The sequence below is a fragment of the Ochlerotatus camptorhynchus genome, unplaced genomic scaffold (assembly GCF_037179485.1).
Source record: "Ochlerotatus camptorhynchus isolate MF236.1 unplaced genomic scaffold, CSIRO-AGI_Acam_v1.1 ptg000083l, whole genome shotgun sequence".
In the NCBI taxonomy this organism is placed as follows: Eukaryota; Metazoa; Arthropoda; class Insecta; order Diptera; family Culicidae; genus Ochlerotatus; species Ochlerotatus camptorhynchus.
The window spans coordinates 2,155,746-2,182,975 of record NW_027040573.1 but is presented as its reverse complement, the minus strand read 5'-3'; the positions used below and the strand labels follow the sequence as shown (position 1 = coordinate 2,182,975).

General features: G+C 39.1%; 1 protein-coding gene across 1 annotated transcript; it reads right to left on the bottom strand.

Annotated features, from left to right (window-relative positions):
- LOC135698172 (uncharacterized) lies at positions 1 to 27,230 on the bottom strand. The gene is made up of 13 exons (XM_065218064.1): positions 26,667 to 27,230; positions 26,145 to 26,600; positions 25,576 to 26,084; positions 25,397 to 25,515; positions 25,090 to 25,333; positions 24,833 to 25,026; positions 11,439 to 12,001; positions 1,920 to 2,273; positions 1,761 to 1,862; positions 1,404 to 1,697; positions 1,013 to 1,346; positions 709 to 952; positions 1 to 457 (listed from the first exon to the last, which is right to left on the bottom strand). Exons 1-13 carry the CDS (start codon positions 27,192 to 27,194, stop codon positions 256 to 258), a joined length of 4,143 nt encoding a protein of 1,380 aa, XP_065074136.1. The 5' UTR covers positions 27,195 to 27,230; the 3' UTR covers positions 1 to 255.

The following is a 27,230-nucleotide window of genomic DNA, read 5'->3' as shown; positions in this document are numbered from 1 at the left end:
GTTACTGTTTGTCTCTATGCGATTCATGGACATTGATTGCAACAAGAAGATATATTTGCGTTTTCGATTCGTTTTAAAAGTAGGCACCGTAAAGTACCATAATTTTGCGAAGCTATGGCCTAATAAATTCAAATAAAATAGCAATATACTGCAAAATTTTGCCTTAATGCACGGAATTCTGCAAGCGCTGCGCAAAATTATGGCACTTTGCGGTATATTAAACCATATAATTTTGTAATGGAGCGAAGTTTCAACTCAGGATCTGGCAATGACGGTATTGGTGAAACGTATCTGAACTTGATTGAGGGCCATATTCTTGTAAGGTTTAACAAAATCGTTCAGACTGGATACGGATGGAGGCGTTACACGATCAAACGGAAAACCCATGCTGCGCGCATCGGGATAGAGTCGGTCACGTAGGCCACAGAACATGTGAGCATCGTCGCATGGTATGGTTCTGAAAATGTGAAATGAAAAGTGAATCATACTGTATTAGGTATTTACAACTTAAGCGGGACTATATATCTTTTGTCTAACTATCATTTTCCGCAACGTATCACTTACGGATGCAATTTACGAGGGTTTCAAGGGGGGTAAATGACGGCAGTCCAAAACTCAAGGACATCATCCCCTGACGAAAAAAAAATGTTTTGCCGAAGTACAAGCGTGAACCTACCCAACACTAATAAAAATAGTGGCTATACTTACTCGTCAAATTGCTGGTTTATAGCGTCGTCATTGTAGTTGGAAACCATGACAAACATATCAAACTGAGTTCCCTGGGGAGTTCCTTTCGGAATTAACATGTGCGAAGGCCACCCGCAGTTGCAGAATCTGAACTGATCGCTATTCGGTTGAGTGGATGCCACAACGTTACGGAACGTTCGTTCGTACGGAATGGTAAGGTTTGATTGTTCCGAACGGCGTACGATGTTATTATTTCCTGGGTTCACTGAAATTTCAAAACCGCTAGGTGTTAGAGATGAGCTAGATGGGCGAATCAAATACTCACAATTAACGCTAAATTTATCTAGTTCAATCATCCAACGGCGTTTATCGTGGAATGGGATATTCCTGCCACTTTGATCGGTTATGGGTCCTATAAAGATGCGAACTGTGCCACGCTTGGGGGTTCTGCCACTGTTATTGATTTTGATTTGATAGCTGAAGGGAGCATGCTGAATGTGGGTGAAGGTAACAAATGCAGTTCCATCGGGTCCAAAATCAAGTCCGATTCCGAGATCCACTTGAGATCTTTGCCAGAAGGTCAGAAGAACATTGTTCTTTGCTCCGGGACGATTCAGCGTTATATCAATAGAGTTGATCTCAATGTTTGAATTGGAAAGCTAGCAAAAATAATCACTTCAGTTTTGATTCTTCCATAATAGTTATACCCTTGCTACCTCGTCTTTGCCATATGGTTTAAATCTGCGCTTATGTCGCTCAAAGATGTCATCCACATGTTGGTGCCAGCGAAAAAAGACTGGATCTCGCATAGAAGTTGTGTTGTCACCGACTACGCCGAAACCTTCCAGAAACGAATTGTTTGGATCGTGTATGTAGGCAAGCATGTTATGTCCTTCGATATGTAATCTACCGTAGAAGTTCACATTCGGGGAAAGTGCTGACTGTTCAACAATATTCCCAAGAACATCGATTCCTTGTTTATTGTCAAGAGGAATCCTTTGACCGTTAGCCTGCATAATTTAAGCAATAATGATTGAAGATTATAATTGCTACACTTAACGCTGGCTACTTACAGACATTGCGAACCCGGAGTCAATTGCTTCGAATATTCTACCAGTCCATAGTTCCATCTCGGCAATTGTTACAACTACCTGGTCTTCCACACGGTTTAGATCCTTCCAAAAGATTATGATTAGCCTCTAAAGAACAACCTCAATCTCAGTTACACTTACGTTCAATTGTAGATTACGACTGCGACCCGGATAAGTACGATTGTTCGAACTTTGGGTGATTTTCGGGTAATATCCTTCCGGAATTGGATCTCGGAAGTGCGCCAAGGACTGCACCCTTGGTAAGCCATTGCAGAATCGTTCAATGTTGTATCGGCCTTGAATTTGTTGGTGCATGTAATAGAACAGTTCGCCACGACGATCTTTTCGAACTACTCTGTCAGGCCCCTCGCCGGGATATATCAAATGCCAGTGCCAGTGATGAAGGTTGACACCGACATCCTCCCGCCAGTACGCTAGTTTTTGTTCCGGTTCACGATCCGATGCGGTATTATTCACCGGGATATCGACCGCCATCTGTGGATACATGATGTCTATAGTCCTAATCTGCCGCTATTCGCATAACAGTCTAATGTATTTTTTTTGTTTATTAATTTATTTGATGAGGCTCAACCGAATTAACTTTACAGAGTCGATGATTCTTGTTACTATACTAAACAACTATACAATACATCTTAAAACTATAGTCAAAAAGTACAACACAATAAACATTTTATCTTCCGCTCTCCAATAAGCCTCCTCCACCAGAACGGAAGCTGCTTCCAGTGGTTTCATTGTATGGCAGATTCGCCAACGGGGGTCAGAGCGCTTCCATTGCAGCAATGGACGCAAATCGTGGTCAGCACTGACACATTCATCACGAAACGGTTGCTTTCCAAAGTCGACGACGTATCGACTGAAAGCACTGCTGATGAAGAACAATGAGGAGGACCACACAATGGCTGCTGCCGAGTAAACAGACGATCGCGTGACACACATTGAGAGTGGTCTGCATCTGTCGACAGCCGAGTGAACACTGACAATCTAATGTAAATAATATTAAAATTCTACACGCCATGGAACTATTCTCCGAAAAGTGTTACTACCGTTCCAGTGATGATTCAGAGATATTAGGTTACCTCAACTACACAGGTATATAAAACCTGTTTAAAATACTAAACTTCTAAGGTACTCGAAATAGGGTGTCGTTCTTATCTCACTCAACGAGCGATGGTCTTACTACAGCAGAGCATAATTTTTCAAAAAAATTAATTAGCAACATATTATTGATCAAAATTATCTATAATCGCTCAAAGATGAAGACAACGAGTTAAGATGGGAATGTGTATGCAAAACAACAGGATTGTAATGTTTTAGTGCTGTCAAAACCTTAAAATTTGCATGGAAAAATAACATCCAGCTGCACACAAACCGCACGAATGATGCTTGGGTATGTTTTGTTTATTTTTTTTTTGGCATTTGACAGTTCATTGTGGACTAGAGATGGACGATCCGCTCCCGAGCTGTTCTATAGACCCGATTCTCTCACGTGAGCTGATGACCCGCGTTTCATTTTTTAGGAACCGCAGCTCATCAGCTCACTGATATCACAAGTCTAAACCATTCAATCCATCATTCATAGCGGAACTTTTCAAAAAAGGACTCATTACTCCACTTACGCATTGAATAGTCGCCGCGTAAACCAAGACGCAAGCGTAAGACACCATGTGCCTACTGATCGACAGCACCAATGGTAAAAGCAAACTTCCAAGCGGCTGTTTGGGAGAGAGAGACAGAGTATGCACATGTGCTACGCGATGTTAATTTTTTACTGGTATTATCCAATTTATTCATGTACCCAGCTCTTATTGCTGATGTTCCTCCCATAATTCTCTGGGGGAGCGGAAGATCCGCACAAAACAAATAACTGAAAAGCGAAATGCAGCTCTCCAGCTTATCAGCTCAGCTTGGGATCCGAATCATCTACTCGAATAATTCACTGGGAGCTGTTGACAACTCTCGGACCCGTCCAGCTCTTCGGATCTTTTTTTCTCTCTCGATTCTTCACGATTCAGTTCCGGATCCGAATCTGAGCTGATGAGCTGTTGCTGAAGCCGATAATTGTGAGAGAAATTCTGCTGGAGAATTAACATCAGAAATAAAATCTGTATGTAGACTGGATTACATAGCTTGAGAAAAAGTGTAAAGCGCCCATTACACATGTCAATATATTGACAAACATCGTATTGTCAATTTTTCTTACAATATTATCAATACATACATATTGACAACATTAATGACAACACACTAAAGCACTCTTTACACGGGTCAATATATTGACAGTAAATTGACACACTGACAATATTATTGAAAAGGTAATATTGATGACGATGGATTGATGACGAGTATTGTTGAAAAACTGATTTTCATTGCACTTTGTCAATATTCTTCCCCTACCCAAGGGGAGGGAGAACGTACGTCATTTAGATCGACTGACTCACAATGCACCTTTGCCCATGTAGCGAGGCATGCAGTGTTGCCATTTGTTTAAATCTTCATGTGTGATATAAAATCGATTTCAAACTAAATAAAAAATGTATTTTTTTATAGTCAACAATCATCCAGGCTTCGTTTATATGGATGTACATTTTCTACAAAATCACAAGCATATCCATGTTACTTTTTTACTTCAAAATAACATAAATATTATCAGCGTTTCACATACCTACACGTAACGTAAATTAATTATTATATGTATGATTTTCATTTATGAATGTTTAACAAAACGCACTCGACAATCGATTTTTATTAAATTTGAAACATTTGGAAGTACATGTCATGTGATCTGTTGTTCTGTGCATTTTCTGTGTCCTGTCAAACAGTTTCAACATTTGGTATTTGAATGACAAGTCGCAAAATAATTCACGTTCACGGTACTTCCTATTTTAATTAATAAACTATATGTGTGGCCATTAATACAGTTTGTATGACACATTACATTAACTTTCTTGCAAGTCTTCTGATCATTAGTTTACTTTAATAATCATCAATAGTAATTTTTCAGAAAGTATAAGAGGATTTTCATCATGATAAATATAGTGTATCATTAAGATAAAACTAAGCATTATATGTATGGGCAACATTAGGTAAACGTTATTCTTCTAACGAAACAGGAGAGTTCAGTGATATCAAAAATAAAATTGGATGCTATAATTAATCACCTAGTTCATTCATCAAACAACATTCCTTTAAATTTATATGAGAACTTAAGAATAGACTTGGACTAGATCATTATATAACACTATTTATTCTAAAAATCCTGGAAATTAATTTAAAATGTGCAAGTATAAGTTGGGTGAAAATTGGTTTCTATATATATCTACTAAATCAGGACTCCGCTCTAGAGATGAACTAGCCTAAGGCTAAAAATCTCTTAAATAAATAATTAAAAAAAAAAAAGGACTCCGCTGTTTGGTAGTTTTTAAACTACGGAACTGTTCGGTAAAAGTTTACAAATCAGTGGAAAATTTTAAACTTTGGAGTTTTTTTTCCGAAAATGTACAGACCTGGTAAACCCCTTTTAAAGATACAAATCAAATTTGTTGATTTTTTTTGTTTGGCAAAATTTACCGCCTTCGGTGATTCGAATTCAGTGTGTAGCTAGTATTTTCTATACAAACAGGTCCAGCAATCGTTTCTGTTTGGACCCGAATGCAAACGTTAACTCTATACACACTTTCGTTCGCTGATCCATGTTTCTTGTGTGCGGGAATTGAGACATGTAATATTGACTTTAATACATTGAAGTAAAAAGGCTTCTAACGTGTTGCCATTAATGTTGTCAATATTCGTATATTGATGATATTGATGGCGAAATTTACGGTTTTTTGTCAATACATTCTGAGGATTGACAAAATGAAATTAAAATCAGCTTTTCGTCAATACTTGCCATCAATTATCGTCTTCAATATCACCTTTTCAATATTATTGTCAGTATGTCAATTTAATGTCAAGATATTGATATGTGTAATGGGCGCTTAACATCGTGGGCCACGATGTGAATCATATCATCGCGTGTGACATAGGTGTAGCTCTCTCGCATACATTTTTTTGTTTTTACTGATTTGTTGTTGGCACATTTTGCGCGCATTTTGGTTTACGCGATGGTTGATCAGTTGTTGCGTTATTGGCGTTTTCCACAGTGCCATATTATAAGGTACGGATTTATTGGTTTAGACTACTTTTACGATTTTATGCAGTTTTATGCACTTAAACCACAAATTAATTTTCCGATTTTGAATTTGTGTCATAATTTCTATAATTTCAATGTGAGCTGAAGAGATGTTCAAAAGAATCAACTCCCTTTAGTGAGCTGGATGGGTTTGATCCACTCAGCTAGATGAGCTGTTTTGCCCACCTCTATTGTGAACGCAATGTGTCTATAAATGTTCAAAATAATGAAGAAAAGAATGACCCATGTTTATTTAGTTCAACTAAAACTGCTTTCTAGCAAGAAGTGATGCCGAGCTTACCCACAGTTTCGGCTTGCCTGTAGTTTCCCTATAAACAACTAAGATAATGATAACTCAATAAATTAATAATAAATAAAAAAAATTAGGATAAAGTGCAGAGCGAAATACGATTTTCAAGGAATAAAAAATATCTCCGAATGACAAAATGACAAGCGATCAACGAACCGAATAATAACGCTATGTCAGAAGTGCAAAGCAATAATGAAATAATCTTCTTCCTTCTTTTTCATGACAAGCAGCCCGTGCGACACAACTTACTCGGGGCGGTAGAAGGAAACGAGCAAATTATTGGCAAGCTGCTTCACGAAGTAAAGCCGAACATGATACACGTGTGTTAATGGAAATTTTTTTGTTATGTCTTTTCTCGATTCATATCAAGCTATGTCCTCATCCGTGTATATTGCAACAAAGCAGGCAAGCAATAAATCATTATCCTTCTACAACTCCGATCGAGCTATGTTACAGAGCGAGTTTGTCATGGTAGTCGTAGCAACCGTTTTGTCTGTATCGTTGGTTGCTTTATGTGTTTGGATTCGCTGATTTTTAATAGGATTAAATTTTTGTTGCCCCTTCAATATTTTGTAATTTTTGAGGTTGTGAGATCTGACTCTTCTTACTAATATAATGTCGACAGAAGTGCTCATATGATGTGAGGTGATGAATTCTCATGTGATTTAAGGTATCGCATGATGGATTTTGAGTCAAAAACGGAACATGGGCGGATGTGCACACTACGCAAAAGTAATGTATATTTCGGTTCCCTGATGTTACACATGTAAGCGGCCCATTTTGACATAAAAATCAGTTGAAAAAACGAGCAAATCAATTCAATCAAACGTTCTCTTCGTCGAGTTGCTTATGTTTTGGTTTGAAAACACTTAATTTTACATGAAATGTTTATTTACATTCCATGATTTACGTCCAATATAGATTACGTCTCGTGTAAAAGTAGTTATTTCTAAGTGTGTGGCCAGTGTGAACCTGGGCATTCCAAACGACCCTCAATGAACTGGTTTTTGAATTTGCATGTGATGGTATGGCATGATGGATTTTGGTCATTAGCATTAGCATTAGCATCGAACAAGTTGCACAATATCGTAGGTAGTACGAATTCAAAACTATTAAGAGCAAGACGGATATCTATTACTGAACAGATAGTAAGTAGGAAACAATTACTCTCTCCCATATAAAGACATATCCCGCTCCAACAGTTAAGGATTGTCCTAGCCACGTCCTTACAACTGGTAGGGATAGGAAAGGTATGTTAGTCCAACATTTACTAAGAGAGATGCAGAGAACTCTACGACCCCTCATAAATGTCTCGGGAATTTAGGAATTATGTTAGTAGTGAAGGTAAGTCATAGGATACACCCAGTCAGTGTTGCTGGCAAATGAAGATTTTTTTTTATAAATGTTGAAATTGCTGTCCAGACGATCTGCTGCAAGATAAGGTTACTGAAATAAAATGAAGATATAACATGGTGAACTCACGACATGATGGATTTTGATCATAGTAAAAAACTGGCCTCTTTTCCGGGGATACCGTAGCATGACCTGATGTGGTCAGTGTGGCCCTGGGTACTTTTAAGGAATGCTGAAATGTCATCATTAAGGGACTCTTTCCAGAGCACGATCCAAAGACCTGGCCCCCTACATCGTACGGTGAGGGTGAGGGAGAGGGAGACAACGCCGAAGTTTTAGTTGCGAAAGGATTGAAGGTGAAGAATGCTCCCGGTTCGGATGGAACACAAACCAATCCCACCAAGGTGGTCATTCTTAAAACAGGCCTGATAGGACTAGGAACTGTAATTAATAATAATTGAAATTTCAAAGGAACTAAAGTTAAAAAAACCGCATCTGTGTCACTTGATAAGTTATACATGTAAACCCGAGTGTAAACCACACAAATTCAAGAAATATAGATCATTTAAAGTAAAAAAAAAGGTTCGGATGGAATCCCCAACGTGGCGTTGATAGTGGCGATCCAGGCGTTCACGGTAATGTTCAGTCATGCTGCAGAATTGCCTGGATGAGGGTTACTCCCCAGACAGATGGAAGATACAGAAGTTAAGGCCGGCGCACAATAGATACGTTTTCAGGTTTTTTGACAGTTAGCCCATGCATTATCTGTCAAAAAACCCGAAAACGCATCTATTGTGCGCCGGCCTTTAGTGTTGCTGTCGAAGCCAGGAAAACCGCCAGGAGATCCAGCATCGTGTAGGCCTATATGCCTGCTGGATACACTCGGAAAACTCTTTTTTCATAGTTGGTTTATTTTGGAAAACTCTTGGAATGTATTATCGTCAACAGATCGACGAAATGTACGGAGAGTGAACATGCACACTCAGCGACATTTTCCTCGTTCGGTAATTTTTTATCGAAAACGATCGGTAAATGAAGAATTTAACAGATTTTTCGGTAAACAAATATAATTTTACCAACATTCGGTAATATTTTACCGAAGTGACGGTAATCTGGTTATTATATTGACGAACTCAGTAAACAATAGTACAGTAAGAACTGTAAAACAAAGCAAACGCCGAATTCGGTAAAAAAAAAATGTCGAACAAACTGCAAATTACAGAAACGTTTACCGAACTTCTGTAAATAATACAAGACTGTCAAATCGAAATCGGTTTGAATTTTATTTCACTGGCGTTAAATAGCTTACAATATCATCATTCAAACAAACGATTATAGGGCTGCATTGAATCACAGAAAACAGACGTAAAAGTTCGATCAGAAACTTGTGTAAAGTTAAGTGGAAACGTCGCCGTTACGTACCGCTAGCATCTCCTGATTTCCTCTATAAATTTATCACTTTCGACCAATTGGGCGCTAGTATTGATAAATTATCTGTTGAAAATTGCCAGTTGGCGCTACCAGCACTTAGTGTCTAGTGTAAGTTTTGCAACGCCAGCGCCATCATGTTTTCAAAGAGGGTTTTTAAGTGGGGAAGTCGCCGTTAGTGGCGCCTAAGTCAAATAGAAATCTTTACACAAGTTTTTAGAGAAATTTTGTTCGAGCCTCAATGTCTGTTCTCTGTGATTGAATGTTGTTATTAGCTAAGACGGAACTAAGTTTCATAAAATTCAAATTATTTAGAATATTACCAAAGAATTTTTTTTGGTGGACGTTGGCCAGATTTGGATTTTTCAGTTATAATCCTAAATAGGACCTAGATTATCTAATAGTCCGCGCTCGGTCACAATTTGTATTGTAATTAATCAACACTCAATGGGTAAAGTATGAAATTTGAGATGAATGTGAAACAAAGGGAACTTGAAGTGTAGAGTGCACTGCCCACCGGTTGATGCTGAAGTCTGGCCAAGTAAGTGGGTTAGGATCTAATGATTTCTGAATGGACAATACAGTGCAGGTGGACATTTTATTTTATACATTGTACTCTCTATATTATAATCTTTGAATCAGTTTTAGGGTTTTGGGTTAACAGAGGCAGAGCGCTGAGGGACCGCTTAGGGAAAGCATAATGTTCATACTTGAAGGGTTAAGAGCGGCTGAACTTCAGTGGTAGTTTGACCTTCCTTTCAAAACTAATTTGGCTCTAGCACAATTTTAAACTTGTTTTGCATTATTCACATGTTGCAATTATTGAAAAGAGCTCGATATAAACTAGCTTAATACAATTAAATAGAAATGGCAAAATCTTACCGAGTAGTTTAGCTGTTCTGATTTCTGATTTCGGTACAGTTTTTTGAGATCGGGTATAGTTTCTGACTGTGTTGTTTGTGGATTCCCATTTTGAATCAACTCAGATTAGCACAGAGTAATAGTTTTATTGCTAGGGAGCTTTCTTTTGGGATCGTGTTTTCTTCATACAATTCTCATTATTCATCCTATATTAATCATGACCAGTCTTAGAAAATGTTATATGTTTGAGCCCAGTTCTAGATTAGTTTGTTATTAATATCTTTTGAATTGCGCTCGCAAGAGGTTACCACATATGGGTTCACTTTTTCATCCACACGGTGAATGAGATCTTCCCAAATTTGAGTTTAGTTCACTCATAATCGCCAAAAGTGCAGGAACTCAGCGATGAGTAAAATTTTTCTCATGGTTTCCTGTGGAAAACATAAAAAATCTGCCGGAAAATCAGGAAATTGATGAAAATTTTATTCAGTCTCGGAGAAGTACCAATCTTTACTTTTCTCAAATTCAGGAATTTTTCCTTGGAACATCCTGAAAGAACCTGGGAGGGAACACGGCCAGATGTTCAATAGAAAGGAAAAAAGAGCGAGAAAGTGTGAACAAGAAAAGAAGAGAGTAAGCAGTCCGAAAGGATCACGCCGGTTGGAGACAGCCAATTTATACTGGACGGAACTGGTGCGTAGGATAAGAATTGTAAAAGGTGTGTGCTTGCATGATTTACCTATTTTAGAATTACCTATAATTACCATTGCAGCACACACCTAATAATGCTCACTAACATTTATATACTTTCAGCATTATCGATATTATAATCAAAAGGTGAGCTGTAAAGTATAATTACCATGCATAGATATAAGTGAACGTACCAGAACCTGGACGGACACGAGCCTACCCAGGGGAGGACCCGGATACGACCACCCATGTGTGTCTAGAGTATTGCACGAGCTGACGAGTGCAACGGGAAGGACATTAGGTGTGTAAAGAATAGGGGGTAATACCCTAGATAAGCCAACTTAGCGATTGGCACAACCTATACACTGAACAATTACAATTACAATTATTTCCAAAGAAATGTTCTCAATATAAAAGAATTAGAGAATTTTCGTCAAATTTCCAACGATTTATAAAGAAATTGCCTCTATGCGTCTATTTAGGTGCAACTGTGATTTTTAATCTTTGTTGACGCAGCTATGTATTTTAGCATATCTACTATACAATTTTATAGTTTGATCCTAACACCTGTTTCGGATTCAGCGAACCAGTGTTCGGAAAAACTCAAAAACTCAAATCTCATTCATGAGTTTATTTACCTATGAGCTTTAAGTAATCATGTAATCATGTAGAATGATAGTGTCTTCATAGATGCTGGTTTTAATACCATTAGTTGGATTTTCTTATCAATCACATAGAAAATGCATCATTGGCCATTTTCTCAAAATCATTTTTTTTGCTTATAAGACCTATATACTATTACTTGCACTCGACCAATGATTGAACTTACCCTATCTCCTTGATTGACGATCCTTCCTTCTTCCTGCAACTGTGGAAATGTAGACGCTTCGATAAACCTGTCGGGAAACAGCTCCAGAAAACTCGGCACCGGAACATTGGCTGTATCCGGACGATGCTGCAAGGCTACCGATAGTGAGTACTGGAAAAGTGGTCCATTCAATCGATCTCTGCAATAAGCAGCCACTGCGAATAGCATGTCAGGGTTGCTCTGGTTCAGAAATAGTTCTATCAACTGTCCAGCAGCTCGGCGGTCACGCTGGTTGAAAACGGAAAATCCTCCTCGACGTGGAACCGACTGAGCAAAGCTTAGATCGGGAGGAGTGATGTTTTGCAGCGGAATCCTTGTTGAGACATTGGTACCAAAGCGACTCTGTAGCGATTGCCCTATTGTGCGATAACGATCGGTCAGGTAACTTTCGGGAAGATCGAAGTAGACCTGCCCGTTGGATTTTGGCAGGAACATGGGCTCGTACGGACGCTGTAGGAGTCCAAGGAATTTTGTGGTACTGGATGCCATCGTTAATAATGATCGACTGAGTGAAGAACATTCCGCTGAAAGTATTTATAGGTCAAATGTCACGTGCAATTCTGCAACGTTCTAAACGCTACGCCACAAGCGGATGTTGATAAGAATAATGCATGTTACAATGTGGTTTGTTTGATTCTTGCAATACAATTTACAAGATGCAAATTACACTACCGTTCTGAGCAATGTAGGTCACATTGCCTGAGAATAAGGCCGCGGCCAGAGTAGACGCGACACGCGACGCGACTCACGCAAGAAATAATAATAAATGATAAGATTCTTTTGAATTGGTCGCATCGCGTCGCGTTTCACGTCTACTCTGGCCGCGGCCCAACAGTGGTTCTCAGATTAATGTCTGTCGTTGAATCTGGTAGTGAGGATTATCAACCTGGTTGCAGTGTGTATGGGGCACAATAGACGGGTTGGATCAGCCGGATTCCTTTTGAACTTACTATTCAACATTGGAGGCTCTTTGGCATTGTGGATGCCATCGATATCATCGCAATTGTCCAATGAGCAGTGGAAGTGTCGTTCGCTACCCAAGTAACCCAATCTAATTTCCCTTGTTTTATAAGGCTGATTAACGACTACATAATATAAAGTTTCGAAGCCTTATATTAACCTTACATAACGAAAAGGTAATTAGCAGAAAATTAACAGACTACGATAAATGGCCCTAAGTAAAGTATATGATAGTCGGCGAGTTACGTGGTATTAAGAGTGGTGTAAGTATTAAAGTGGTGTCAATCTTGGAACATTTGCGACGAGTGATAATGGTGTTTCTCGAGAGGTTTTTTTTCCCTTGAATTGTTTTCCGTCGATCTTGTTTTCCGTCGATCTTGTTTTCCTTCGATCTTGTTTTCCGTCGAACTTGTTTTCCGTCGATCTTGTTTTCCGTCGATCTTATTTTCCGTGCTGAGCACCAATGCTACCGACGCCAGGGAGGCAGCTCCAATACCCTACCTATCGGTCCATCATCCCTTCCGAAGGAAGGGCGTGATCAGAGATGTTATGCCTCATAACATCCCGGCGGCGCCGACTGGTATTGAACCCAGGCCTGCTGGGGTGAGAGGTAATCACGCTTACCACTACACCACCGGCGCCGCTAATTTCTCGAGAGGTGAAGAGTCTTATTTTTTGAAAGACGACACATGATGAGCACACTGCAAAACAATCAATTTTGAATGGAAGCATTTTAAAAATTCATCGCTATAAAAAAATGATTTAATTTAAATTTAATCTTATAATGTGCTAAGAGCAAGATTAAATAACAATTTCACTGGATTAATTTTCAGTTGCAGTGTATTTTTCTCCGCACGATGTAAAACATATAACATAACATATATATGGCGATCGAATTGACAAGTCGATTAGTTTTCATCCACCCGCGTTTTCGTTTTGCAGCAGAAAATGTCGAAATCAAAATAAAATTTAAGTTTTGTGAAACGGTTTCGGTGATATCGAATGTTTTATCAACAATATGCGCTTCCACAGCCATAAAGTACCTACTTTCAAATGTGGTTTACGGAAGGTAAAATGCTGTTAAATTTCTTCCAGGCTTATATGAAAAATATCTGCGGCAGCAACACTTCTACCAAAGAAGAATACTAAGATGAAACAGTCGGAAGAAAAACTTTGTATTTTAGTGTCCTCTTTCACAGTCCCTTTCATGTGCTTTCATCCAATGAATACCCCTTGTATGCAAGGTAATTTTGTGGTTATGCTGTTCCCTTGGTAGAGTTGAAACTTTGTGCTTTTTTATCAAAACAATCACATCAAAATCAGAGATGTCCCATTTTTTGATTACTGGAGAAGTTAATGTTAATTTACCAGAGCTGGTAAATATCACGGCCGTCATGTGACAATGAGAAAACAGGCCCTCTCACAGTCCGCATCGTGCTCTTTTGCCGTGCGGATCTATTTGCTTTTTGCTGAAGGAAGTGTTACTACTACCTAAAGCTACAACAAATTTAAACAGCACTTTTCAGTGCTCAACCTGTAAAAATTTTCTACCTTGTTCAACTCTTATTCCTCTTCGATCCTTGTTTGGACCCTACCCGAGGTAATCCTTCTTGGATATCGATTTGGAAAATTCCTCTTCGATCCTTCAGATTCTTATAGTAATCTGCTTGGAAGTCGATCTGGATAAAAATTTACTGCCGCCATGGCGCCTAAACGCAAAAGAAAGGGGCAAACTCTTGACCCCCCTTCTGATGAAATTAATTTGAGTAATCAATTTGATTTGCTCACGGATGATGAGAATGATCCATCATCCAAGAAAAATTCTAGTAAACTTTCCCGGCTTAATGCCAAGAAGGAAAAGATTCCCCCTATTGTGATAACCACTTCCGATTTCCATGCTCTTCGCATGGAACTTTTGAACTTCGTAAAAGTTAAGTTTTCTCTACAAATTGGACGTCAGGGTGAATGCCGTGTATTGGCTGAAACCTTGGACGGATTTAAATGTCTTCTCAAGTATCTGAGAAGAAGCACACATTTTTTACTTACGACACCAAAACTGAACGTGTGTTCAAGGTTGTCATGAAAGGACTGCCCAGTGGTGAATCCCTGGATCAGATCAAAGATGAACTGGCAAAATTACTTGGAGTTGTGCCACTCCAAGTAATCAAAATGAAAATGAAATCCCGTCCTGGCGATTCGCGCAACGGGATTTCTAATGATTTTTATTTAGTTCACTTCAAGTCTAGTGAACTAAACAACCTTAAGGCCTTAGAAAAAGCTAGCCTTATGCTCCATGTCCGAGTGAAGTGGGAACACTTCAGGAAGACTGGAGGAAATTTCCAAAACCTCACCCAGTGCCGTAAGTGCCAGGGATGGGGTCACGGAACTAAAAATTGCTACATGCCAGCTAAATGCATGAATTGTGGTGATTCCTCTCACGCAAAGGACGACTGTCCTGTGAAGGAAGATCCTAAGAAATTTAAATGTTCAAATTGTGGTGAAAACCACAAATCCAATTTTTGGGAATGTAAGACTCGCAAAGCGATCCTACAATCTCGTTCTAACCGACAGGTAGGAAGCGCTCCACGTTTCCGACCAGGTACAAATTCCTCTGCTGTTAACAACGGTCAGCGAGGAACAAATTCTACATTCGTACCCGTAGGTACAAATATCACCCCTGCTTCAAATGTTTCATCTGTACCTACTCCCCTCGCTGCTAACAATGTTCAGCGAGTTAATGGAGCTACCTATGCTGCTATTGCAGCGGGTAGAAATCAAAATACTAACCAAAGTAATTCTATTTAACGGAAATTTTGACAATTTTGACTTAGGAAGCATTACTGCCCCTAAAATGGAATTTTTACAGAAATCATTAATTGACATGATTTCTGATATGCTTAAATCTAACTCCATGTTTGATGCTATTCAAACTGGAGTAAAATTTGCAAATAATATTGTCATGACTTTAAAATTCAGTAATGGATTTTAAAGCATTAAATATTGTAAATTGGAATGCTCGATCTCTTAAAGATGATGAAGACGAGCTATTTAACTTTTTGCGAGTTTATAACGTGCATATTGCCGTTATAACTGAAACGTTCCTTAAACCTGACCATAAGGTTAAGAAGGACGCAAATTACTTGATTTATAGAAATGATCGTCTTGATGGACCCTGTGGTGGCGTTGCCATCATTATTCATAGACGAATCAAACATAAAATTCTTTCTTCATTTGAAACCAAAGTTTTTGAAACTTTGGGAGTTTCTGTTGAAACAAAATTTGGACAACTTACGTTTATAGCTGCCTATTTGCCATTCCAATGCGTAGGCCAGAAAAAGAATTTTCTCAAGGGTGACCTCCAGAAACTTACCCGTCATAGGTCTAAATTCTTCATTATTGGTGATTTTAATGCAAAACACCGCTCATGGAATAATGCTCAAAGCAATTCCAATGGTAATATTCTGTTTGATGATTGTTCTGCAGGTTATTACACTATTCAATATCCAAACAGCCCAACATGCTTTTCTTCTGCAATAAATCCCTCCACTATTGATTTGGTCTTAACTGATTCATGTCAACTTTGTAGCCAATTGGTTACCCATGCTGACTTCGGTTCTGATCACCTTCCAGTAACTTTTGAAATATCCCAAGAAATAATTTGTAATCCCAACAGCTCTACTTTCAATTACCATAGAGCTGATTGGGAGCAATATCGAACATTTATGGAATATAACTTCGATCCAAACATTCCTTTGCAAACCAAAGATGAAATTAATTATGCTCTTGAATCTCTGACTACTTCTATAGTTGAAGCAAGAGCAGCCTCAGTACCAAAATGCGAGGTTAAATTCGATTCAATTATAATAGACGACGATCTTCAGCTCTTGATCCGTCTTAAAAATGTCCGTAGGAGACAATATCAAAGAACACGCGATCCTGCCATGAAGGTTATCTGGCGGGATTTGCAAAAACAAATTAAAAAGCGATTCTCTGCCCTGAGGAACAAAACTTTTGAAAATAATATTTCTAAGTTAGACCCGAGTTCCAAACCCTTTTGGAAACTCACAAAAATTTTGAAAAAACCTCAAAAGCCTATTCCAGCGCTTAAAGAAGGTGGTAAAATTTTGATCACAAATTTGGAAAAAGCTCAGAAACTTGCTAAGCAATTCGAAAGTTCCCATAATTTCAGTTTGGGTCTTACTAGTCCTATTGAGAATCAGGTTGCTCGGGATTTTCTGAATATTTTCTCTCGGGAAAATATTTTTGATGATTCCTGGGGGACTGATTTGGACGAAGTAAGGTCTATAACTAAAAAGTTTCAAAATATGAAAGCTCCAGGTGATCATGGAATTTTCTATATCCTCATCAAAAAACTCCCAGAGAGTACCTTGTCTTTCTTGGTAAAATTATTTAACAGATGTTTCCATTTGGCATACTTTCCTGATAAATGGAAAAATGCAAAAGTTGTTCCAATTTTGAAGCCGGATAAAAATCCAGCTGAAGCTTCTAGCTACCGCCCAATAAGTTTGCTTTCTTCAATAAGTAAACTTTTTGAAAAGATAATTTTGAATAGAATGATGCTTCACATCAATACGAACTCAATTTTTGCGGATGAGCGGTTTGGATTTCGCCATGGGCATTCAACTACTCATCAACTCTTAAGAGTTACCAATTTAATTCGTTCAAACAAATCGGAAGGCCACTCAACTGGAGTTGCTCTTCTAGACATAGAAAAAGCATTCGACAGTGTTTGGCATGAAGGTTTGATTGCTAAATTGAAAAAAGTTTAATTTTCCACTTTATATTATGAAATTAGTTCAAAATTATTTAACTGCCAGAACTCTGCAGGTAAATTATCAAAATTCCAAATCTAATCGACTACCTGTTAGAGCAGCAGTTCCTCAGGGTAGCATTCTTGGGCCAATATTGTATAACATTTTCACTTCGGACCTCCCTGATTTGCCTCAGGGTTGCCACAAATCTTTGTTCGCTGATGACACAGGCATTTCCGCTAAAGGAAGAAGCCTTCGTGTTATTTGCAGCAGACTGCAGAAAAGTTTAGATGTTTTCTCTTCTTATTTACAAAAATGGAAGATTTCTCCCAACGCTTCCAAAACTCAACTTATAATATTTCCACATAAGCCTAGGGCTTCGTTTTTGAAACCTAGTAGTAGTCACATAGTCACTATGAACGGAGTTCCAATTTCCTGGTCAAACCAAGTGAAATATCTTGGATTAGTTCTTGACCAAAAATTAACTTTTAAAGATCACATTGAGGGCATTCAAGCCAAATGTAACAAATATATTAAATGTTTGTATCCTCTTATAAACAGGAAATCCAAACTTTGCCTGACGAATAAACTTCTAATATTTAAACAAGTTTTTAGACCGGCCATGCTTTACGCTGTGCCAATATGGTCTTATTGTTGCACTACCAGGAAAAAAGCACTTCAAAGGATTCAGAACAAAGTTCTGAAAATGATTTTGAAGTTGCCTCCTTGGTACAGTACTAACGAGGTACATAGAATTTCGAATGTTGAGACTTTAGAACAAATGTCCAACATAATAATTAATAATTTCAGGCAAAAATCGTTGCAATCCTCAATTGCAACGATTAATTCCCTTTATACTTAGATAAGATTTAGTTTTAGTTTTTAGTTTTAAGATATCAATTGTTATACTGACATGCAGGTTAAAAAACCTGTTTAAAATACTTAATTGCCAAGACATGAACAATGTAAAAACATTTAGATATATATCATAACAATTAAGGCTGGTACGTTACTGCAGTAACTGGAGCACCTAGGTTAAAAATAAAATGTAATTTATTTTAAATTTGGAACAAATAGAGTTAAAAAAAAAAAAGGCCCTCTCACTATCACGAGACGTAACTACCTATCATTAGTTTTCTTGTCATTTTTCAATGATCAAGCACTCATGAGAATAATTCTTATTCGGTTTTGACATCAACGTTTCTTACTGATTTAGATGAATTTAGGCAAACAACCGTATGTAATCGGTAGAGTGAATATATTACTGTGATTTCCTCGGTAAAAATAACTTTAATAGCATTAAATGAACTACTAATTACGATCTTTCATTGAAAATTACATTTGCCAGCCCTGGACATAACCGATTGCAAATGTTTTAATTTTCGGTTCGTTAATCAATTATTCAATGAAAAATCGGACAGCACTACACTCAGAAAATTTTGCACTTTGATGTTACATGAAAACATATATAGATTTTTTCCATCTAGTTTTTAACGTAAATTTTACGTTTTTCATATGTGGATTGGTTTGAAAATTCTAATTTCAATCCACATACAACTCTTATAGGTAGTATAGGATTTGGATATAAATTTCACTTTATTTTCATGTAGCATCTAAGTGAAAATTACTCAAAGTGGAAAGATCTTTGCCCAATCCACTAGAAAACAACATAGATTTTATATAGGTACTTTCGAAGTAAATTTTATTAGGTTTTCACTTAAATTTTAGTATGTTTCTTCGTAGCATCATCCATTGTTAGGTATTTTTAAATAATTTTTCGAGATAATAAAAATTGTATTGTACAGAAAGCTGTTAATATATTTCTAATACCATAAACAAACGATAACCCAAATAAAAGAACTATTCCACAAATGTTTTGGATGATACCCAAACACGTCGTTAAGCAAAATAACAATAACAATTTTATTAGGGATGTCTTATGTGTTCCAACAACTTCCGGCCAGCTGTACTTTCTCTGTAAATCTTTCGGGTGAGATCATTCCTCGACCGTCCATTCCTCGTTCTAAAATCACCATAAATAAATGGTGTATCATGACAAAATTAAAACATCATACCTATCAGAAAATTCAACAAGCCGGCGCTGGTGGTGTAGTGGTAAGAGTGACTGCTTTCTAACACCCCGATGGGTCTGGGTTCAATCCCAGCCGAGGTCGGTGGGATTTTTCTGAGGCATAAAAATCTCTGGTCACGTTTTTTTTTTTTTTTAAAGCTTTATTAAAGAGATTTTTAGCCTTAGGCTAGTTCATCTCTAATCTCTGGTCACGTCTTCCTTCGGAAGGGAAGTAAATCCGTTGGTCCCGGCCCATGTGTGTTGAATGGGTGCGATATCTTACGCAGGTGTGGAAGCTGCCTTCCTGCACATTCGTTTGCCATCAATGGATGGCAATCGATGTCCGTCGGTGATTGGCACTAGATTGCGGAACAGAAACCGACGTTAAATAAAGGAAAAAAGAAAAAAGAAGAAGAAAATTCAACAAATCCAATGGTATTTGTGAATGCAGCAACACTTCGTCAGCAATGCACCGTTTGGACACCATGTTAGGTTTTGTTTGTGCCATCACCACTCAGAAATGTTCACGCTATAAATTCATATAGAATCTAAGTGAAATAATCCTACATGAAATTAAAACTTATATATATTCATCTAAGTTTCACAGCGTATTACATTGCTTTTAATACAATTTGTAATAAATTTTATTAACGTCATGTACTTTACAGACAATTTTTAATATCTGAAGGTTACGTGTTTTTTTTCAGTGAAATTAATGTGACAAATTTTGGCCTAGAACTACGTCTTTGTCGACTATACTGGGGTGCAAATCAAAAAATATGTGTGGTGAAGTAGTGTTAGGTTTTGAACGCTTGTAACTTTGTCATTTATAGATGAAATTAAAATCCAAATACGCCAATCGATAGGATATAACTTAACAAATCTGCTAAAATAAATACTTTTCCAATTTTTAATCAAAAAACTTTTGAAAAATGCACAAATGCTAATTTTATCACTGTTTTCATGAACAAAACGTTTTCCCCAAACCCAGTCATCATAAACAAATACCAATTGGTTGCACATCATTCTGATTGAACCTGAAAGGATATAAAACAGCGCTGCTGTCGTGCCACTACTCATTACCGCTTCGGATGGCGTGGCACTTGGTCCTGCAGTAAGCAGGACCAAGTCAGCGGATAAAAAGGTGGATCACGGCGTGACCACAAAATGGGAAATTATGTATGTACGCCTCCCTCCTTAACAACATCCTCCCCCTCCTTAACAACAACAACCCGGAAAGTACATGGTCTTTGACGATCACTTTTTCCGGGAAATAAATTTTAAGCAAAACCACAATTATTAGGCCGTTTGCAATGCTGAGTTTCAAAATTTTTTCAAACTACTCGACAATTCTATAATTTGAAACTGTCAAAAATAAAACAGCAACACGCACAGTTCTAAAAGATGTTTGTAATCATCAAGTTTCATCAAATTTACTGTTCTCTATGAAGTTCTCCTTTTTTTTTTGTTTGTGAAGCTCTTCGAAACATCTTTAAACATATCCAAAGTAATTTGAAACAGAGTTCCATTCGTGTTTCAAACTCGCTCAGAAATAAAACAGAATAGTCGAGCAATTGCAAATCTGGTGCAAAATAGTGCTCGAATAATGAAACAGCAATTCAGCATTGCGAGAGGTGCGTTTCTGTTCTAGTTTCAAATTGAAACAGTCCTTATAAAATACAACAGCATTGCGAACGGCCTTAATGTGTATAGGCAAACTTTTTTCCGTTAATTCCCCCCCCCTTCCAAACTTCTGAAAAAAAATTCAACGCAATGCGATGATATTATGTTTGTGAATTACACACAACTGACTGTAAAACATATCTGGTACCTCTATATATGCAAGTAGATTATCATCCAAAGTCCATCTATTTTTTACATATTCTGCACAAAAGAAACTTTCTGCCCCGCCCCATTCATAAATAATGGCGGGAAATCCTGTCAGTTTCGGGGCTTAGAAAGTATGTATGTATTGTGCAGAATATGTAAAAAAGGAGGGACTTCGGATGTATTTTTTGTGCAAAATATGTAAAAAAGGAGGGACGTCGGATGTTAACCTAAATGCATATAAGGTGCAAAATTGATAGAGCAGCTGGTTCTACGTCATATTGCGGTCGTGTCTATAGGACACAACCCTTTACTTTTTTGAGTGTAGATGAATGTGAAACGCCATTTCAAATTCAAGGGCCGTTCATAAATAATGAGACAAATTGAAAGGGACCGGGACTAATCACAAATTACGTCCCCACAGTAACTGAAATAAACACGAGGGCTGACCGGTTGCTTCTACTTTAAGAATGAGTGCTCCTTCCTCTGTTCTGTTTCCTCGTGCGATATTGTGGAATTTGTGATAACCAGAGTTGATAATAGAAGAGTTACGCAGACTGAAACCAAAATCTACCTATCGAACTGTCAAACCGTCTACCTATCGAGCATAGTAGACGAACTGACTCTGTTGCGTGGGAAGTATTGTTATCGAAACTAGAGGAAACTTTCACAACCCAGGTGAAGTCATCCGAGGTGTAAACAAAAACAAAGGTTGCCAAAAAAATGTCCATTGATGGACATCAGTGTTGCAAGCTTCACTCTGCGTAATTCTTCTATTATCAACTCTGGTGATAACCATTACGCAGCAAAAGGAAAAATAGAATTCCGACGCAAAATCTCCATCGGGAACACGAATCGGAGAATTCGGATGATTTTATGACGATGGCACGATTCCCTGCCATAATGCGTCTTTAAATTTCTCTGCTGGTATCATTTTCGGCGGTCACCAGTGAGCCCAAATACACGAACTCATCGACCACCTCGATTTCGTCACCATCAATCTGAACTCGGGGTGGGAGGCTAACATTGTCTTCCCTAGAACCTCTTCCTTTCATGTATTTTGTCTTTGATGCGTTGATGGCAAGTCCAATCCGCCTAGCTTCAGCCTTCAGTCTGATGTACGTTTCCGCCACCGTCTCAAAGTTCCGTGCCATGATTTCAATGTCAACGGCGAAGCCAAGAAGCTTGATGGACTTCCTTGAAGATCGTGCCATTCGTGTCTATCCCTGCTCTTCTGATCACACCTTCTAACGCGATGTTGAATAGCAGACACGAAAGTTCATCACCTTACCGTAACTCCCTTGGAGATTAAAAGGGACTCGAGAGTGTCCCCGATACTCGAACAACGCACATCACTCGATCCATCGTCGCCTTGACCAATCGCGTCAGTCTATTCGGAAATCCGTACTCGTGCATAATCTGCCATAGCTGATCTCGATCGATTGTGTCGTATGCGGATTTGAAATCGATGAACAAATGATGTGTAGGCACGTTGTATTCGTGGCATTTCTGCAGAACCTGCCGAATCGCGAAAATTCGATCCATGGTAGCGCGGGCACCCATGAATCCCGCCTGGTATTGCCCCACAAACTCTCTTGCAAATGGTGACAGGCGGCGGCATAGAATTTGGGAGAGTACCTTGTAGGCGGCGCTCAGCAGTGTGATCGCACGGTAGTTCAAGCAATCCAACTTGTCGCCTTTTTTGTATATTGGGTAATCGACACTTTCCATCCACTCCTCCGGTAATACCTCCTCCTCACAAATCTTGTATTTTAATAGCTCACTTGGTAGTTGATCTACACCAGTTGCTTTGTTGTTCTTCAGCCGACCGATCTCCTCCTCAATTTCTTGAAGATCAGGGGCCGGTAGCCTGTCGTCTTCTACGCGTGCTCCAAGGTCTGTTCCCGTGCCACCTTCGTTTTTTGCTGCATCACCGTTGAGGTGCTCGTCATAGTGCTTCCACCTTTCAATCACCTCACACTCGTTCGTGAAAAGGTTACCGTCCAAGTCCTTGCACATATCGGCTTGCGGCACGTAGCCTTTACGCGAACTATTTAGCTACTCGTAGAACTTCCGTGTGTCGTTTACGCGGTACAGATTATCCATCGCACCGCGATCTCGATCTTCCTGCTAACGCTTCTTCCTTCAGAATACCGAGCTTTGTCTGTTCCAGGCTTGTCTGTATCGCTCCACATTCAATCTCGTGCGGTGTTGCAGCATTCTCGCCCGTGCTGCATTCTTCTCCTCTACTAACAGTTTGCATTCGCTGTCAAACCAGTTATTTCTTCGGCCCAGGATCGCAGTACCTAGTGCCGCTGCAGCAGTACTAATGACGATGATGTAGTCTCTCCAAATAGCTTCCATGACGTCATCGAGGATCTAGGAACAATATATCCGAAAACTACGTCAAGGAAACAGAGTTGTGTCTGGGAGTCGTCAAGACGTTTGATCGAGATGACTTCTCACAGCAGTGGATTTCATGCTTTTATTCGAAATGGATAACTTATATGAAAAAATAAGGAAATTATTTTGATCTAGATTAATTTAGCTTGTCTCTAGAGCAGTTTAAAACAAAAACATTTTTTGCCACTCAGTGCAGAAAAGTGCTACTTTTTGACACTCTTTTGAATTGTCATAACGGTCTACTTTTCCGAGCTTAAATAACGAGACTTACCGAGTTGGATAATTACGACGAGTGCCGAAAAAATAGAATTTTACAACGAGTTGCTTACAAGATTATTTGCAATCAAAAAGCCAGGACCAATGGCTTTGTTTCCGCCTCACAACGACCTTGGGCTGGGATTGAACCCAGACACACTGGGGAGAGAAAGTAGTCACACTTACCACTACACAACCGCCGCCGTCAAATTAGTGGATGCCAAGGATCGGCCCTGTATCCCTACGGGACCGAGCCGTGGACGTAGCATGCACTAAAAGCTTTTCAGCGCTGCGTGCTTTGCACCATATTTGCTGACTTAATATAAAAACAGTAGTGCATAGGGGAGAAGAGTGAACTACAAACTTGCGCTATGGCGAACCAGCATCCCGAAAGTCACTGGAAGGTTGTTAAACTACCGGAAAAGATTCTCGTAATGATCATGTTTGCCTCGAATCCGGGCGGTTCAGAATTAAAGTAAAGTGTGATGAAAAGTAGGACAATCCTGTTCATTGTTTTGTTTGTTTTTATTAGATAGAATTTCAACCGATTATTTAATTTCTTTATGCTCACATATGTTTCTGTTATGCTCCTATTTTGGACATATTGTTAAAATCAAGGATTGAAGTAGCTTGCCTCTAGATTTTCTTTGCCAACGAGTCTATGTAATTCATTTAAACCCTAAATGGGTAGAAAAAATTGACATAACTTGCTTCAAATCTGAGTTTTAGCGATAGACCCAAACTAGGATATAAGCGAAGACAACAAATCAAGAAGACTGGCAACTCTTCCGTCATACGAACGCTATGAGAGGGGTACAATCGCGTCATCTGCCGCTTAAAGGTAAATGCTTCGAACGAATTTGATAGCAAAGATTACATCTTCAGAAGAAGGGTTTGTGTATTTGCTAATTTTTCTATGCGTTGCTTCCACTTTCACTCAAGCGCAACGTCATTGTATCTGTCGCTTGGATTCTGGCAAAGTTGCCAGTCTTCTTGATTTGATGTCTTCGATATAAGTCTAAATTATATTCCATTACGTTGCCTAGATTTCATTTTGCCTCAGGTTCTTGCGACAATCGTGTTTGTGAATCTAATTTTCACCGTCGTCACAGTCATGTTCCGGTACGGTGCTATAAAATCAACAAAGTGCTTAACATCAGGGCAGGCACGGCGATCGAATGGATATCCCATGTTGCGCGCATCCGGGTAGATACGATCACGAAGTCCACAGAACGAATGCGAATCGTCGCAATTTTTGGTTCTGAAATGTTTGGGATAAATTGTCATATACTTTGTTTTTTTTTTTAGCAAGGTAGGTTCTTACTCATCATAGTCAACGTCTACGGCGTCACCACTGTAGTTGGAAATCATCGCAAACAGATCGTACGTAACTCCTTCAACCGATCCCTTCGGGATGATCATGTGTTCAGGCCAGCCACAGTTACAGAACCGGAATTGGTCACTACCGGAAGCGTTTGATTCCGATATGTTGCGGAATGTTCTCTCGTAAGGAATGGTTACGCTGGATTGGTCGGATCTTCGGATGATGTTATTGATTCCAGGGTTCACTGAAATCATAAATGTGATTTTAAATATTTTAAGCACGAGTTGGTGAAATTTTTAATGATTACTTGATATTCTGAATGTGTCTAGCTCTATGGCATATAGACGTTGTTCTTCGAATGTTAGTTGGAGTCCTTTTTCATCATACTTGGGGGCTAGGTAGATACGAACCGTTCCGCGAAGTTTCCTGGAAGGAATAACTTTGTATCGGACAGTCAGTTATTGATCAACTGAAGTGCTTACGTACCTGTCGTAGATGTTGATGACTTGCAGTTGATACAGAAATGGCGCATGCTGGAGATGGGTAAACGTCGCAAACACATTTCCTTCGGGACCAAAATCTAGACCGGTTCCAAGATCAATTTGTGTCCGTTGCCAAAATGTCAACCACAAGTTGTTAGGCGAACCTTTCCGTTGAAGTCTTGTTTCAAGCTTTAAAAGTGTTATGCCCTGATAAGCCAAATCTGGATACGTGTAGGGTGAAAAACGATTCTTATGGTTTCTAAGAATTTGATCGACATACAAATGCCACCGGAAGAATATTGGATCCCGCATGGCCGTTGTTACATCACCCATTACTCCGAAGCTTTCTAAATATGTACCGTCTGGATCGTGGATATACGAAAGCATTATGTGACCATTGTTGTGCACATCCCCATAGAAATCCTTATTCGGACTCAGTATAGAGCTTTCTAAAATGTTTCCAAGCACGTTGATACCTTTTGGATTATCCAGTGGGATGCGTTCGCCGTTAGTCTTGAAATTGAAGTTACATGTGCTATTTATTTGCCGCTGTATAATTAAGCTATTACTTACCCCTATGGCAAATCCTTTATTAATGGACTGAATTATCCTGTTCAGCTGTGTCTCCATTTCCGCTATTGTAATATTCACTTGATCATTTGAACGATTAACGTCACTCAGCACCATTCCTTTGTATCTTGCTGGATGAGTTCTGTTATTCGCGCTTCTCAAAATTTTTGGATAGTAAGGCTCCTTGATAGGTTCTCGTAATTTGTTATAAGGCACTACCCGTCCTAGACCATTGCAAAATCGTTCAGCATGGTAACGAGCCACCATTTGGCTATGAAAATAGTAAAACAGTTCTCCTCGCCGATCCTTGTCCACAATTTCCCGGGGGCCTACAGCTGGATAAACCAAATGCCAATGCCAATGGTGTAGGTTAACACCGATATCCTCGCGAAAGTAGGCCAGTCTTTGCTCTGGCTCACTTTCCTGGGCAGTAAAACTCATCGGAATGTCGATTGCCATCTATAATTTGATGCAGTTTAGTACACCGTCTACCAATTCAAGTTACCGAAAAAAAAATCTCCTTACCCGTTCTCCTTGACTCACGATTCGACCTTCCTCTCGCATTCGTGGAAAAATTGATGGATCAACGAACCTATCCGGAAACGTGTGCAAAAATGATGGAACCGTTACGTCTCTAGTATCCGGTCGATGCTGCAGTGCCACCGACAATGCATACTGGAAAAGTGGAGCATTCAATCGGTCACGTGAATAGGCGCACACCGCGCAGAGCGTATCCGCATCAGGTTGATCATTGAAGAGCTGAATCAACTGGCTGGCCACTTCACGATGTGCTTGGTTGAACAGAGAAAAGTCGCCTCGCCGAGGAATGGCCATGGCAAAGTTGATGTTTGGCGTTTCAATGGCTTTGATTGGAATACGCACGCTGGCGTTGGCACCAAATCGGTTCATCAAACTTTCCCCTATGGGCCTGTACCGATCGACCAGGAAATGCTGAGGCACATCGTAGAAGATTTGCCCGTTGTTCTTCGGCACGAACAAGGGCACATGGGGAGGATAGAAATATCCCGAGAACTTGACTTGATTGGAAACCATTTTCAACCGAATACTTCACGCAGAGTGAACTGACTG